This window comes from Panthera uncia, chromosome C2, assembly GCF_023721935.1.
Source record: "Panthera uncia isolate 11264 chromosome C2, Puncia_PCG_1.0, whole genome shotgun sequence".
Lineage (NCBI taxonomy): Eukaryota > Metazoa > Chordata > Mammalia > Carnivora > Felidae > Panthera > Panthera uncia.
In genome coordinates this window covers 54,387,578-54,404,218 of record NC_064810.1, presented here as the reverse complement: position 1 = coordinate 54,404,218, position 16,641 = coordinate 54,387,578, and the positions used below count along the sequence as shown (strand labels likewise).

The window sequence follows — 16,641 nt, the reverse complement described above, 5'->3', positions numbered from 1 at the left end:
AGCCGAAGTCAGACGCTTAACTGATTGAGCCACCCAGGCATCCCGAAACCTTTCTTTTAATATGAAAATAACAATATTCTAGAAAGTTTGGAAAGAAAGAAAAACATTAGCCATAAAATTATAACATTTTAGCACAGCAATCATTTTTCCCCCTAGTCTTCCCCAGGCAGCCCACCCTTACCCCTCTATTACCTCCCATCTAAGAAATATATCCCACAAGCATATCAAATCCTACCCAGATACTCTTCTGCTATAACCAGGTTAGTGAAATGTTTGTGAACCACCTGATAGGACATTCGTATTTTTTTACATTGTTACTCATTAAATTTTAATGATTTAGTTTCACATTAGACGTTTATTTTTTTTATTTTGTTGAATGTGAAAGCTTTCTGATTTTTGACTGTTAAAACTTAGGTAAAGGATCAGATTAATGATGTGAAAATATCTGACATAATGGATGTATATGAAATGAAACTGTCCACATTAGCTGTGAGTACAAGCTCGTTTTAACTATATGTAACTGTTAAGCTTTATTAAAGGTGTTTTCTGGGAAGTGATAAAGATTGATGGTATGTTTTCTTATAGTCCAAAGAAAGTAGGCTACAAGATCTTTTGGAAGCAAAAGCTCTAGCCTTGGCCCAGGCTGATCGGCTGATTGCTCAGTACCGCTGCCAAAGAACTCAAGCTGAGACCGAGGTGTGGACAATACAAAGATCTAGCTGATAAGTAGAAAAATAAATGAAGTAGTACATGTACAAAACTGTGGTTCTATTTTTGTTCCTGTATTTGAAGTAAACCGTTCTCAGCATTTGACACGACTGTTCCCTCCATCTTGAAACCCTCCCCTGTTTAATTTTGGTCACAACGTCAACTTCTGGTTTTCTTTCTGAATTAATGGCTATTCTTTTTCTGTATCCTTTATGAGTTTCTTTTTCTCCACTCAACCCTAAAATACTGGCTTTTCCCCATGATATGTTCTAAGCCCTTTGCTGTTATTAGGTAGTCTATGGTTCCAGTCATTACCAGAATGTTAATGCCGCCAATTTTATGTGCTGAGCCAAGATCCTTTTTGCTCAGTAGTAAATGCTTCCTATATAGCTCTGTTTAAAAAATAGCAAATACTTCCCATTCTGTATAACCAGTCCTGAACTCAGCAACCTTTTTAAAAATTTATTCTTTTTTGTATGTTGTTCTGAAGGGTTTTCCAGACAAGAAACCTGGAAGTCACACAGTTACCTTCTGTAAGGAGTCCTTTACCAAATCCAGTTGATTCTACCTTCTAAATATTACTTTTTTCTGCCTTCTCTCTGTTCTTGCCACTATTTGCTAAGGTCAAATCCTTCATTTTTTTATATGAAAACATAGCAGAGCCTATACTTCCTACCTTCAGGCTGGAGCCCTCTTCTCAACCACCCTCCCCATGCATCCCAAGTCATCTGTCTTGTATTTTGTTCCACTCTCCCTTCTTCCTCCACAGTGAGCCCTGAGGCTGTAATCTGATTTTATTGCTTCTGTGTTAAATACTCTGCAGTGGCTATCCATTTTACTCAGAAGAAAGTTTAAATTCCTTAGTTTGGCACACAAGGATTCTAACTCATTCCGCATCTCCTGGCATTTCTGTGCATTCTCTGCAGTCAGCTATATTAGATTACTTTGCAGTTTCTTACGCAGTTCTGTTACTTTGCAGTTACTTGGCATACTCTTAGGTCTCCCTGTCTTTTTACTTGCTCTGCCATGTCTGGAACACTTTTCCTCTTTCTCTGCCTAACTCCTAATAATCCTTCAGGTTTTAGTTTACCTCCATTTCTTAGGAAGCTTTCTCTGGTCCTCTTCTTCCCACACTTGTGAAAATTGTATAACCCCACCTCGATCCTTGATGTCAGAGACTATTTATCTCCCGGCCCCAGCAAGCACCATACTCAGGTGCTCAGAAAGTTCGATATTGTGCTGTGTGCATCATTAGGAGTAAGAACTTACTGCAGTAGTATGAAATTTCCTAACAGACACAAATGGAATCTCAACAGTTTGATATCATTTGTAATGAATTATAATAAAGTCATTTGACTTTTGAGAGAAGCATTAAAATCAATGATACATAGAATACCTTTAGAGTCTTAAGTACAGATATTTTTAAAAATATGAATAAATATAACCATATGCTTTCCTTTTCTTTTGACATAGATTCATTTGTCTTGACTAATAGCATGTTGAATTTATCATAAATTCCAACAAAAAAATTAGTGATATTAAAATCATTTTGTCCTCTCCCTTCCCATAGCGCATTCTTATATTCTATATCTGTTGAACATGTCTTGCATTTTATTGGAGAATTTAATGTTTTACTCATTTTACTGGAAAGACTTATAAAAATAATAATGGGGTATTAACTGTTTTATAGACTGTCATAAAAATATAGAAGGGCTTAGGTTTTTATCTGGCATTTCAAAATAAGAGTATTTCTCAGGCTAATGAATGGTGGGGAGAGTTCACTTCTCATTCTGGTTTTCTGTTTCTTTAATGTTTCATGTCACAAATACTTTCATATTAAATTTAGATTGTATTCTCTGTGTTGATTTTAAGCGTTTTCTTAAACATCTGTGATATGGTTAAGATCTTATTCTTAATTCCTACCTAAAATGGAGAAAACTGATTTGTATAAATTTTATGGTTTGGAGTTGATGGCTAGCCCCAAGGAGCACACTTACCCTTTTAATTGAGTGATGTATGTAGAGCTACCTTCATGCTGTTATAATTGTGTTCATTTCTGTGAATCTGACCATACCAAGATTGTTCTGGTCAGAACAATCTATTAAGTAAAAAACTGTAACAGTGTCAGATTTGTTAGAACTAGTTAAATAATAAGTATGTGTGACTAATAAAACTTTATATAACCCAATAGATGCTAGCCTATTAGATATTTGGTAAACCTTTTAAATTGTAGAAACTGAGCATATTATATACATGGTAGAAAAGCCTCTGTTCTGTTTTGTTTGTTTTTAGGCACGGACACTTGCTGGTATGTTGAGAGAAGTTGAGAGAAAAAATGAAGAGCTTGGTGTGTTGCTGAAGGCACAACAGGTTGAATCAGAAAGAGCCCAGAGTGATATTGAGCATCTCTTCCAACATAATAGAAAATTAGAGTCTGTGGCTGAAGAACATGAAATACTCACAAAATCCTACATGGAACTTGTTCAGAGGTAAATGAATAAAGTAAATATTTCTGTGTAAAGTTAGAATCTAGAATGAACACACAGCGTTTGTTTTTTTTTTCCTGTGGTCCTAAAATCCTTTTGTAAGCATTCCTATGTTCTGATAATTCCATTAAGTTAAGTAGTTGGCAGGAAACTTACATCACAGGTAAATGAAGTATTGCTTACTCAAACTCCGGGTCCAAGTCAGAAACAATTCAGGTCTCTTTGTTTTTTTTTTCCAGTTGACTGTACTTTTTTCATGTATTCATGCAGTCATTAGTCATCTGAGATGTTAGCACCACAAGAACAAGTTGAGTCTGCTTTGTCTGACAAAGTCGAGTCTGACAAATCCCTAGGGTCTGAAACAGTACATAGTTACCACAGTTTGTAATAAGTTGAACCATTTAATGGGCCATTTCTGCAGATCGAATGTGTTGAATATTGCATAGTATTCAGCCTAATAGCATGGAAACTCGGATGTTAGTGTTTAAATCATCGCTTAATTTGTTGTCAGCATTTCTCCTTAATGTCGTTGAATATGGTTTACTTATATGTATGACTATATATGTGGAATAAATTCTTATAGGTGAATTGTTGGTTAAAGGGTATGTGTCTTCAAATTTTTGATGGATTGCCAAGTTTCCTTCCAAAAAGGCTACAGTAACTTACATGCCCACTAACAAAATGTGAGATTGTGTTTTATTCCTTTGTTGAAATTTTCTATCTTTTAGGTCAGTTTTAAAACTTCTGAAATATAAAGAAGACCAGGAACAGTTATGTGTTTTCTACCAAACAATAAAATTTAAAACATTCTGGTTAACGTGTTCTTTGTTTTAACTTACATTTTAAGATTGGTAAGATTTGAAAAAATGTTTTGTCTACGCTATTAATACAGAGATACAGAAAATTTTAACTCTGCAAGGTCCATGTGCTCATTTGCCCATCAGCTAAAATGAAGTGTAGAAAATGTATAGCATCTAGAAAATTTGTGATGCTAAAATATCCCAAATGGGATATTTTCTCCCAACAACTTGCTCCAAAGTTTGATTGTTTTAGGCAGCCCTGACAGAGTGGACTATTGTTGTTAAGTCAGGGTGTGAGAAAAAGTAAGCAGTGGTCCCAGAGAAATACGTGGTTTCCAGGAACTGCTGATGTTCAGATAGTGAGTGAGGGGCCAAGAGGTAAAACTCCTGCCTTAAAGGGCCATGTGGGTAACAAATAATGAAGCTGGCTGGGGAAAGATCATTTATAATGGTAGAGACTACCTAAAGGCATTCAAATTTAGAATTTTATTTTTTTTAAGTTTACTTATTTTGGGAGAGAAATGGAGTGTGTGAGCAGGGGATGGGCAGAGAGAGAGGGGGAGAGAGAAAATCCCGAGCAGGCTCTGTGCTATGAGTGCAGAGCCTGAAGCAAGGCTGGACCTCAAGAAGTGTGAGATAATGATGTGAGCCAAAACCAGGAGTCAGACACTTAATTGACTTAGTCACCCAGGTGCCCCCAAATTCAAAATTTTAAAACTGTGTGGGACAAATAAAATACTTCTGGCCAGATTTGCCCAGTGCCACTAGTTTGTACTTAATGACGTGAAAAGGACATTTTATACTTAAGATACTTGGGTGTCAAAGTATCACTTTAGAAAGTATTTCTGTGTTTACTTTGCAGGCAAAATAAGCAGGACTATTAGATGCAGAGCTCTAAAGAGACCAGAGAAGTTTTGTGTCCTCAACCACTTTGTTAATTTGACATTTTTAATTAAACATATATTATGCCCAAGAGGCTAATGATGGCAGACTTAAGTTTTATGTTTTAATAGACTTCATCGTTTTAGAGAAGTTTTTAAAAAATTTCTGGACCTAACTATAAAGATAACTATATAGCAAATTATGTAAGGCAATGTTATCTGTAAAATAAAGCTCTATATCCATAAATATGAGGTAAATGCCCTGCATATTTTCTTTTCATAGTAAATATTACCTCCAACATCGCCCAAAACATATCTTTAATATCTTTTTGAGTTACTATTCTTTCTTCTTGGCTTGCTTGTTCATAACATTCCTCTTCTTTCCTTCAGTGTATGCAGTTTGATTTGAAGAAATAATAAAAGGACACACAGTGTTTTCCTCATCATATGTTTGCCTCCATAAAAATATCAACTCATCTTGTCTTTTCAGGAATGAAACCACCGAAAAGAAGAATAAAGATTTACAGATCACATGTGATTCTCTAAATAAACAAATTGAGACAGTGAAAAAGTTGAATGAGTCATTCAAGCAACAAAATGAAAAGTAAAATCCCTAGTTCTTAATTCTAATTATTTTGGATTTTTCAAAAACAATGATTCCCTTTATATAGAACATTATTTTTACAGATAAATTAATGGAATTATAACTTATTTTAGATATAAAATACATTTTTGGCAAAATGTGAAGGTGATTGTTATTCTTATTAACTGTCTCATAAAATACTTTTTGGAGAGAAAAAAATATTTCCTTGATGTTTTCTTCTATATTTTTATAACTTCAGAACTATTGCCCAATTAATAGAGAAAGAAGAACAGAGAAAAGAAGTACAGAACCAACTAGTAGACAGAGAATGTAAGCTAGCAAGTAAGTAGCTTCTTATTTAATAAATTGTCTATATTTTAACATATCTTGTGTTGGAAGAAAAATCAAAGCATGAATGGTTTTTATTTTGCTTTTTCATTATTTTCTACTTCTCTCATTGTTTTAAACATTAAATCACATTTTAAACAGCTCCCCTTTTCTTGCCATAACATTTTACAGAGCAGTTTAGTTAGACTGATTAAATTGAAAAAGCAATATATATATTTTTTTAATCTGGGAGTTAAGGAAAGGATTCTTTTTGAAATGAGTTTTAAAAGAATGTAACAGCAGGTGGCAGTGCTAGGTAATTTTTAGTTACCAGCTTCTCAATAGTAGTAGCTCTGAAATCCACAAAAAAACATTTTTGTTCTAACTCACTTGCCTTAGAATACAGACATCTGCCTATATAATTTTCATACTTTTCTCCATCTCTCTTCTAACCTTTGAGCTCTAAGGTTTGTCTTTCCCCTCATTACTATATGTGTGTGTATATATATATATACATATATATACATATATATATATATATACATATATGTATATATATGTATATATATATGATAGGAACAGAGGAAAAGGGAAAGACATGGAGATTTGGCATTTTTTGTTTAATACTGGCATAGGGGATGAGTTAGGTGGTGTTTTTTATTAATCAAATACTGTAAAACTTTTATTTCCAGCAAGATATTTCCTCATGTTCCTAGTTGTCGTTTTTTTGCCCTAATTACGTACTGCCTAATAAACTTTTTCAGGGTAACATCAGTTATAGGACTTCTGGGCATATAGCTGACTCTGTTTGTTTTTAAGATATGCAACAAAAAACAAAAGTACAAGAAGAAAAGATTAAAGCTTTGCAAAAAGAAAGGGAAGATAAGGAAGAAACCATTGATATCCTTAGAAAAGAATTAAACAGAACAGAACAGATAAGAAAAGAATTGAGCATTAAGGTAAGAATCTGTTGAGTTCTCATTTATAGTAAGTCTGATTTTGTGAAAAAGATGAATTTGGGTAAATTAAAGTTCTACTTAGTAATTGCATTTAGAAGATACTATAATCTCAAAATTGACAATTGTTTTATTATAAAGACTCTCTTCACAATGTGAAAGGTGATTTCCTAAAATCACCAAAACTTTATTAAATATATATTCTGTGCCAGCACTTAACTCCTTTTAAGTAGGCAAAGAATACCTAAAGGGATTCCCAGTTCTGGATGCCAAATACATCCACATGTATAATTGTATATGGCTGCATCTCCGTTCTTTTAGGAGTAGTTCATATTTGTTCAGAACTTTATAATTTGCAAAGGACCCCTTGAAACATTTTTCTTAATCCTGCTAACACATATATTAATATATAATTATCAATAAGTATTTTAAACCTACAAATGAAAGTGAGTCTTGAGTTACTTGCTCAAGGTCAGTCACAAAGCTAAGTGGAACAGTAGACATATGCAGTATTCTGAATCTGGTCTAGTCTCATTCCACCTGTCCTGGTTGTTTATGTGTGGTAGCTGTGAATAGTGCTTTCTGGCCCATCTGCTACCAGGAAGATGAGGACTAGGATTGAATGACCATTTGAACAACCACAGAGCACAAATGACAGAAGAGGCATAAAATTTAATGCCACATTTACCAATTTCCTGGTTCTCCTTTAATGTGGTTATCTTAATAGTGATTCCAAATTGTAATGTGTAATATTTTCTGCAAAATTTCAGCTGCTAATATTGACTTAAAAAGATACATTGAATGTGTTTTTCCAATCTGTATTATTTATAATTCCTTATCTTAAACTTACTATATAATTTAACTAAATGTAGTACATATTTGTAATGTGTCCTTTGACATGGTTGTTTTACAAATGAAAATTAGAACATCTTAAGATACCTGTGAAGGGAAGACATGCTAAGTTGTTTTCCTCAAATCTTCCCCTTTTCCCCAATTCTTTAGGCTTCCTCCCTAGAGGTTCAAAAGGCCCAATTAGAAGGTCGTTTGGAAGAGAAGGAGTCGCTGGTGAAACTTCAGCAAGAGGAGTTGAACAAACACTCTCATATGATCGCAATGATCCACAGTTTAAGTGGTGGGAAAATAAGTCCAGAAACTGTGAATCTCAGCATATAGAAGTTATGTATTTATCTTCCTGGGAGGTGTGGTAGAGAAGGTAATTTGTGACCCCAGAACAGTAGTAGATTATTGTCTAATTATTAATTTAGTAAAGAACGTGATCTGATAAATATTTTTATTTGGTCTTAAAAGTTTTACTTTCTGTTTCTGGCTTTTATTGCTTAAAGCTATCTTTCATTCTTATATTAGAATATTTTTCTTGACCTCCATTATTGTTTTTGTAAAGTTTTTCCATTTTTCTTCTGATTTTTAATTTATTCTCATTTGTAATTAGATTTTAAATCAAACTTTCTTGATTTAACAATCCTAAAGATTAATAAATTGAAAATACAATTACTAGTATAAAAAGAGAAGGCATATTATTGCCAGGGAAATTTTTTTCTAAATAGCACAAAAGAAAATTCAGTGAATTTAAAATAATTTTGTTACTGCATTTAAAATACAGTACGATATATGGTATTAGTTCTAAATTTGAAAAAATATAATGAATAGTTACAAAAATAATGTATGAAAATTAGAAAATATCTGATGTGTTAAATGAATACATTGTCACATAAAAAACACTATAGTTTGTACAATTATGAATAGCCTTAATTTTTAATCTTTTTAAAATGTACTATGTTGGTATACCCATATCATTTCCAATCAATTATGAATTTCTTTTGATTTACATAAGGATAACTTGGATTCCACCCTTGCTACATATTCAGAAATCTGTTATATGTTGTTGATTCTAATGTCAGTTGCATTTAATATATTGCCTTTCATTGAAATAGTTTTTAATTTGGCCATTTAATTTTAAGGCATAGTTTAAATATCCTTATACATGTATTTCTTTAATACAAAGGGATTTTTTCAGTACTCTTCATTTGAATCAAATGTTCTAAGTGGTGTTTAAAACAGAAGAGTTTTTATATCGATATTTGGTTGATTTTTATTGCTACTTTTTATAACCATTAATTTTGCTTAGTGTTTTCTTCCCTATTTATATCTTCCTGTGACTTAAGTTAACTTATATTTACTTCTATTTTTCAGCCATAATATACCTGAAATTATCTTTAGAAATTAAATATATTTTCATAATTTGCTAATTACATTAAGTGTCAAACTATAATAGTTTTACATACTTGGATACATTTTGTATAGTTCTGCAGATTTTAAAAACAACATTGTACAGAGTAACATGTTTTAGATTGTTGTTTTATAAGGGGTACATTCTGTTTCTCTCTTGAAATTGCATGCAGTTTCAATTTTACATGAAAAAGTGTTTAAATGGATAAATATGACTGAAGAATAAAAGGCTTTGTAAAATAAAAGAGAAAATTCTATAAATAAACCAGGGGTGCCTGGGTGGCTCAGTCAGTTAAGCATCTGACTTTAGCTCATGTCATGATCTCACAGTTCGTGAGTTTGAGCCCTGTGTCAGGCTCTGTGCTGACAGCTCAGAGCCTGGAGCCTGCCTCTCTGCCCCTCCCCCACTCACGCTCTGTCTCTCTCTGCCTCTCAAAAATAAAAGAAACATAATAAAAAAATAAATAAAATAAACAAACCAAACCTCTAGGGAAAATCAAACTATCTTCACACTTTAGACACTTTTAAGACACTGAGCCTAGCCCAGAACTGCCCAATAGAACTTTTTATAATGATGTAAATGTTCTATACACTGTCCAGTATCATAGCCTTTAGGCACATGTGATTGTTTTTAAATTTTTTTTAATGTTTATTTTTGAGAGAGAGAGACAGAGCACAAATGGAGGAGTGGCAGAGACAGAGGGAGAAAGAATCTGAAGCAGGCTCCAGGCTCTGAGCTGTCAGCACAGAGCCCGACACGGGGCTCAAACTCCCAAACCATGAGATCATGACCTGAGCCTAAGTTGGAAGCTTAACTGACTGAGCCACCCAAGTGCCCCTGCCACATGTGATTTTTGAGCACTTAAAATATAAGGGTAGTGCAACTGAAGAATTAAAATTTTAACTGCCATACTGCTGGATGGTTCAGATCTAGTCCATTTTTCCAAGTATGCATTTACTTAAGCCACTCAATTTGCCTATTCTTAAAGATCTATATAGACAGAGTCCATGTATTTTTTAGTAACCTTTTTTTAACACAACAATTTTAATGAGTTATTCCTTATCTTTTTTCTCTAAAGAGAAAAAATTGTACTTCAGCTTTAAAGGTGAATACTAATCATCACCCACTTCATTTCTTCTGTTTATCCTAGTCTTTCTCTCTCTTGTAGCATCTTTCATATTGTTGCTATTATTTTTCTTAACCTTAGTATGTTAAGTACTTTTTCTCTTTTTTTTTTTCTTTTTAGGTCCATACCTCAGATTAAAATAGTGTGTGTGTGTGTGTGTGTGTGTGTGTGTGTGTGTGTGTGTGTTTTAAAAAATTTTAGTTTAAGCAAGTTTGAGCCCCTACCAAAGAGTTTTACAAATGATTTCTGTGTATATATGACCACTTCCTAGTAGAGAAAATAAAACTAAATAAATGCATCATTATAATAGAATTACTCACATTCTCTTAAAAAAATTTGCTATGAGGAGTTTGTCCAAGTGTACATTACACAGTTCTTTTTGCCATTTACATTTGCCACTTGAACAGATACGAGCTTCTCTTAAAATTTGGCTGATTGAAATTTATACTAAACTGCCTAATGTCAGGGCAAAACCAAACACTCATTAAAACTTAATCCTGTGTTTTGAGAGTAGTTTGTCAGATTAATGTCCTTTTAGTTGTTTCTACTTGTTATAAAGACTAGTTATTTATGTTAAGGATGTAATGAGACTGTCTTAAGACTGTTGGTTAAATGAAAATGTTTGACTTTCAACTTCTACCCAAGGCTCATGCACAGGTGTTAAAGTACGTCTAATCAAGGTATATTCTCTAAATCTCATAACCTTATTTTAACTTCTTTTCCTCTTTTCAAATAGTTATGAATTGTGTTTACAGCCTTGCTTCTGATTTACCTACTGATGAATCAAACACATACCCTGTTTGTGACTTAATTACTTTATAGGAGTCAGCAAACATTTTCTGTAAAGGACCAGATAGTATTTTAGGCTTTGTGAGACATATGGTCTCTATCACAACTACCCAGTTCTGTGACTGTAGCAAGAAAGCAGCCATAGACAGCAGGTAAATAAATAGGCATTTAGAATAGGCATATAGAACTGTGTTCTAATAAAACTTTACTTACAAAACTGTCAAAACTTTGCTATTGTGTCTCTTTATCTTTGGTAAACTTTGGCTTAAGGTCTGAGGTCTATTTTATTTGATATGAATATAGCCACTCCAGCCTTTTAATGTTTTCTGTTGGTCTGGTATATGTTTTTGTATCCATTTACTTTTAACCTGTATCATTATATATAAAACTTATGATTGTAGACAATACATCTACAAAGTTGAGTCTTGCTTTTTTTTTTTTAATCTATCTTGACAATTAAGTCCTTAACTTTCACAGTCTGCTTGGAGTTAATATTGTACTACTTAGTATAAAATTGGAGAAAACCTGCAACTGCATTGGTCTTCTTATCCTCTCCTCTTCTTTTATGCTATAGATGACATATATCTGTATCATTAACACCCAAAACAATGTTATAATTTTTCCTCTAAATGACTATATGGAAATATATCTGGCTCTCAACATCATAATATATTTACCTGTTTACCCACAAGTAGTATCTTCATTATAACATTATTTTACTCTTTTGAAATAATTAGTAATTTGTGGGGAGATACTGCAAGTACCCTGTTTCTTATACCTTTCACCTACAAATCTCAGCATCCACTGATAATTCTTGCCTGGAATACGTTGTCAGTTACTCTGATGGTTGCCACATTTTTTAACTTGTTTTACTTTCTAATAGAAAAAAATTGGACATTTTGGTAATATTGTGATATACTGGGAAAAGCAATCAAAATTACATCATCTATTACATCACTGACAAAACTAAAATATAGTACTTACAGGTTTACACTTAACAGAGTGTGTACTTTTTGTGTGTGCATCTTCTCACAAGCCAAGAATTTGAGATTTGCTTTCTGTAGTTTAAGAAAATAGATAATAGGTATGTTAGGCATGTGGAATTTTTTTTTTTTTTTTTTTTTTTTTTTAACCACAGGGCCCTTTGGATAGTATTTTCCTTCCCAAACCCCCTAATCTTGTTCACTCGCCTTGGTTCTCTCCATGATCACCAGTAAATACTCAATGCATATTACCCATAATGATAAGTCTTTTGGATTAAGAAACAAATTGTATATTTTCTGCATTCACTTTAACATTCAAAATAACTAATTTTTAAAAATGAACACATGAAAATGTGACCTATGCCTTTAAAAGGTAAATGGTTAATTTTTTTATAATGTACATAATGAACCTGATAAGTACTTGAAATTGTATGCTTCGTAATCCGTACATTTAGGGGAAACAAAAATTATGGGTTTCTTTGAATCTGGAAATCACTTTGAAATCTTAAAAAAATCTTGCTCTATTCAGCACTTTGTAGCTAATTGACTTTCTTCCTGTCATGCCTGTCATGAGGCTTGTTTTGTTTATGCTTTTGTTCATCTAACCATTTGAAAATACCCCAAGAAAACTTAATTATCACCAGGAATGAGAGGTACCATACTTCTCAGAAACCAGCTTTTCTTCACGTTAAAATAGCCCGTCGTAAAGGTCATTAGATGTGAGGCAAAGTAACTTTCCTCTCAAGTAAACGCACATTTTTAGTTAATTCCCCAAGGACCCAGTGTTTATATGCTCTTGGTATCTTTAAAGACGATGGATAATTCTTAGAATATACAGCAAAGGGCTTTTTATGTAAGGTCTAGCCAGTGCTGCACAGAAAGTGACATTTTCAAAGTCAATAGAGTAGGTTGGGTTACAGTTTCATTATGTTATTAAAAACTAATTTTCCACTAAGTAGCTGAGCATTTGGCAGGGATTTAGTAGTGAACATGATTCTGCCTCTCCATTACATTATCTGCACTATTCCAAGAATTATATTTCATCTCACTAATCTCAAAGAGCCAAAAGATACAATGTATTAGAGTGGCCTTATGCTTTTCTCAAACTTCAAATAAAAGGGCTTATGATTAGCCCTAGGAAAAGACAACACTGTTCACGTTCAATTAGGCAGGATTTCATTTACCCACAAATAAAAACAAGTATTAACTACAACAAACTAATTTGTATAAAACTCACAGTTAATCAGAGCATGTTAGAGCTGAAAGGATTCTTAAAGAACAGTAAACCCAGAGCCCTTGTGTTTCAAAAAGATTTAAACTTTATATTACATTTTCAGAAGAGAAGCCCGGAGAGTCAAACACAAACAGATAAGTGATTAAAAAATAAACATGTATTGGGGGGGGCACCTGTGTGGCTCAGTCGGTTAAACGTCCAGCGTTGTCCCAGGTCATGATCTCACAGTTTGTGAGTTCAAGCCCTATGTCGGGCTCTCTGCTGTCAGCACAGAGCACACTTCGGATCCTCTCTTCCCAACCCCCCTCTGTCCCTTTTCCACTCACTCTCAAAAATAATAAATAATTTTTTTTTAATAAATAAACATGTATTATGGACAATTGCACTTCTAGGAATTTAAGGATATTCAACAAGATTTAGAATGTGCATTTTGACACTATTGAAAAACAAAATTGGAAGCAACCCATGTATACAGTGTAAAATACATTTAATAAAATAACAGCCTTTTGAAAAAAATAATAAAATGTGTAGGCACATGGAAAGAGATCCTGGAAAAAGGATGGAAAAAGCATAAAACCAGACTGTAAGCAATGATTCATATATCTGCATATCTTTAAGATATATTGGTATGTATAAATATAAATGATAAACTGGTTGCCTTTCAGTAGTGAAATTATTTGAATTTGTTGTTTATTTACATTCTAAAATTTTTAAATGTTAATTTAAAATTTTCAAAACCATGTTTTAAAACCTGAGTTTTGTAACCACATCAAAATTTAATTTCTGACTTTACCTAAGGAAAATTTCGTCTACAAAATGAAGATAATACACATTTTGTAGTGTTGTTTTTATTTATTTAAAAATACAAAATAAAGCTGGTGGCTTTTAGTAGTTTCTTTGTAAGTACTTACCTCCCTTTTGCGAGAGAAATAGGGTAGAAACCTTTATTTCCTTTGTCCTCAGTTTCTTATTTATCATCAGACCTATGGCCAATTGTAGAAAGTAAAATTAACAGGAAAGATTCTGCATTTTCAAGAGTGTGCAGGGTGGCAAGGTTAGTACTAGGAGTTAAATAAATCTTCAAAGTATTGTCTACACCTAGGGTAACTTCTTGACCAAAGCTAGTCTAGGTTGCTCTCTTACCTAATTTATTTTTACGAAGTAGCTATTCTAAGCAGTGTTAAGTAAACCATTTTTCTCTTTGAAAGAGACATTTTCCATGCTTTAAATCTGCCTTCTCTTGGGTGTCACAGGCTTCTCCAACTAATGCATATAATCTACAAAATTCATTATGAAGTTGTACATTGTTATTTTTTAATTTCCTGGAAGAGATTGAGGAAAGGGCATGGTTGAAAAAAGTTTGCCAAATGTTAATAACAACACAGTATGTCTAAGACTTGGATCCTGTTATCTTCCTAGCTCTTTTGACAGATTTATGGACACTAAGAGCATACAGGCTTTAAAAAGATACTTAGCTACTTAAGCCACCATATATGTGTAATAACTTCAGTCAGTTTCCACTTAATATAAATCAGAGTTTTCCTATTTCATCTTAATATTTCTATTTAGAAATGTCATTTATATATTAGCCTCTTAAAAAGTCCAAAAATATTAGGGCCATGTATCTCAAAGTAAAGATGTATGCATTGTGTTTACAGAAATAAAATAGAAGCCATTAGTTGTAAGATCAGGAATAATAATGGAAAGTTGTCTGGAATCAAGAGGAGAATTAACAGTAATAGACATTTGAGGCTGGCTGTGTAAAAACACTTTAATAAGCAAGGTCACCTTGAATTACTTAGACCTGTATTTCATGCAAACACCCTTGAGATTAGACTAATTGGAGCTATGACTTGAATTGCTGCTCTCTTTGAACTACTAATCTAAATAAGAGACTTGAGTTATTAATGATGTGGATTGATCCAAGTAGTAAAACATCTCATTCAGTGATGATTATAATATTAATCAAATGTATTTATGCCCATTTTGCATCTGTCCCGTCTGTAGGCAATAGTATCACCTTAATTTTAACAACTGTAAATGGAATTCTCTACTTGGGAATGGGGCAGCGGTAAGGAATAGATTATATAAGCACATGGTTAGAAGTTCAAAATTTAAGAAGAGATACATGGACTTCCAGTTTCTACTCTGAGAAGCAAAGTGCTTGAAAATTTTTTCTCCCACACTCACAATGAGAAAAAAGCTGAACAAACTGAAATGACTTTATTTAGATTCATCAGCGAATTGAGGTCACAGGACTAATCACCACCTCAAAAACTGGAGTTAGGTGAATACAGAGAATATAGATCAACTTACCTGAAGCACAAGCATGGTAGGAACACCTGAGTGGTAACTTTGAATTGCTACAGACTTGGGTGAACTAGCTTGACAGTTTATCAATCCTTAAGAGCATCCATACTTTCAGTGTCCTGAGTTTTACCTCTGGGAGCCTCACCAGGTTCTAGTGAAGATCAGAGAAAACTCCTCTCATGTTTGGTCAGAGGCAGAGAGAACGTAATCCTTTTGAAATTAGCAGAGAGCATTCCTAGCAACATAGTAAAGGTTTACCCAACAAAGAAAAGCTCTGGAGCCTTATCGGACTTGGAGGAAGGAGAACTACCCAACTCCAGTCCATTGGAATCTTCAAGTCTCAACTAAGGGAGAAAATTTTCTGACAAGTATTTGTAGAGGTTATAGCCGTAAGGCACAGGCCTACTAATTGTAAGTGATCATCACTACTGAGCCTACGAATATGGGAAGGATAATAAAGGAATACTACAAACATCTCTGTGACCACAAATTTGATAACTCAGATGAAATGAACCAATTTCTTGAAAGACACAAGCTACTAATTTATGGATACTCTGAATAGGACTATATTAAAGAAATTAATTACTAGCCTTCCAAAATAGTATCAGGCCAAGAGGGTTTTACTGATGAATTCCACCAAACATTTAAGAAAAATGATACAAATGCCCTATAATCTCTTCTAGAAAATAGAAGCAGAGTGATCACTCCTTGTCATTCTATGAGACCAACGTTACCCTAACACCAAACTCAGACATTACAAGAAAGGAAAGCTGCAGACTGATATCTCATGGACATAGATACAAAAATCATCAAGTTGAATCCAACAGTGTATAAAAAGAAATGAGCTATCAAGCCATGAAAAGACATAGAGGACATTTAAATGCATATTGCTAAGCAAAAGAAGCCAGTCTGAAAAGTCTGCATTGTATGATTCCAATTATATGACATTCTGGAAAAGTAAAAACTATTACAGCAGTAAAAATAGTGCTTGCTGGGGGCAAGTGGGGAGTAGGTAGCAAGGAAAATGGATAGTTACAGGATAGACATTTTTTAGGGCTGTGAAACTATTGTGTATGCTACTGTAATTGTGGGTACATGACATTAATTTGTCAAAATCCATGGAACTCTGTAACATAAAGAGTGAACCCTAATGTAAACTATGCACTATGGTTAATATATCACATTGATGCATTAATTGCCAGGGAGTGGG

General features: G+C 33.4%; 1 protein-coding gene across 1 annotated transcript in view; it reads left to right on the top strand.

Annotated features, from left to right (window-relative positions):
* The window catches only part of CIP2A (cellular inhibitor of PP2A), a 32,899-nt gene extending 24,845 nt beyond the window's left edge, over nucleotides 1-8,054 (top strand). Inside the window, exons 15-21 of the mRNA XM_049628144.1 lie at nucleotides 415-489; nucleotides 586-696; nucleotides 3,001-3,197; nucleotides 5,366-5,479; nucleotides 5,718-5,800; nucleotides 6,605-6,744; nucleotides 7,744-8,054. Coding sequence (XP_049484101.1) covers nucleotides 415-489; nucleotides 586-696; nucleotides 3,001-3,197; nucleotides 5,366-5,479; nucleotides 5,718-5,800; nucleotides 6,605-6,744; nucleotides 7,744-7,914 — 891 coding nt within the window. The 3' untranslated portion in view covers nucleotides 7,915-8,054. The remainder of the gene's footprint in view (nucleotides 1-414; nucleotides 490-585; nucleotides 697-3,000; nucleotides 3,198-5,365; nucleotides 5,480-5,717; nucleotides 5,801-6,604; nucleotides 6,745-7,743) is intronic.
* The last annotated feature ends 8,587 nt before the right edge of the window (nucleotides 8,055-16,641 follow it).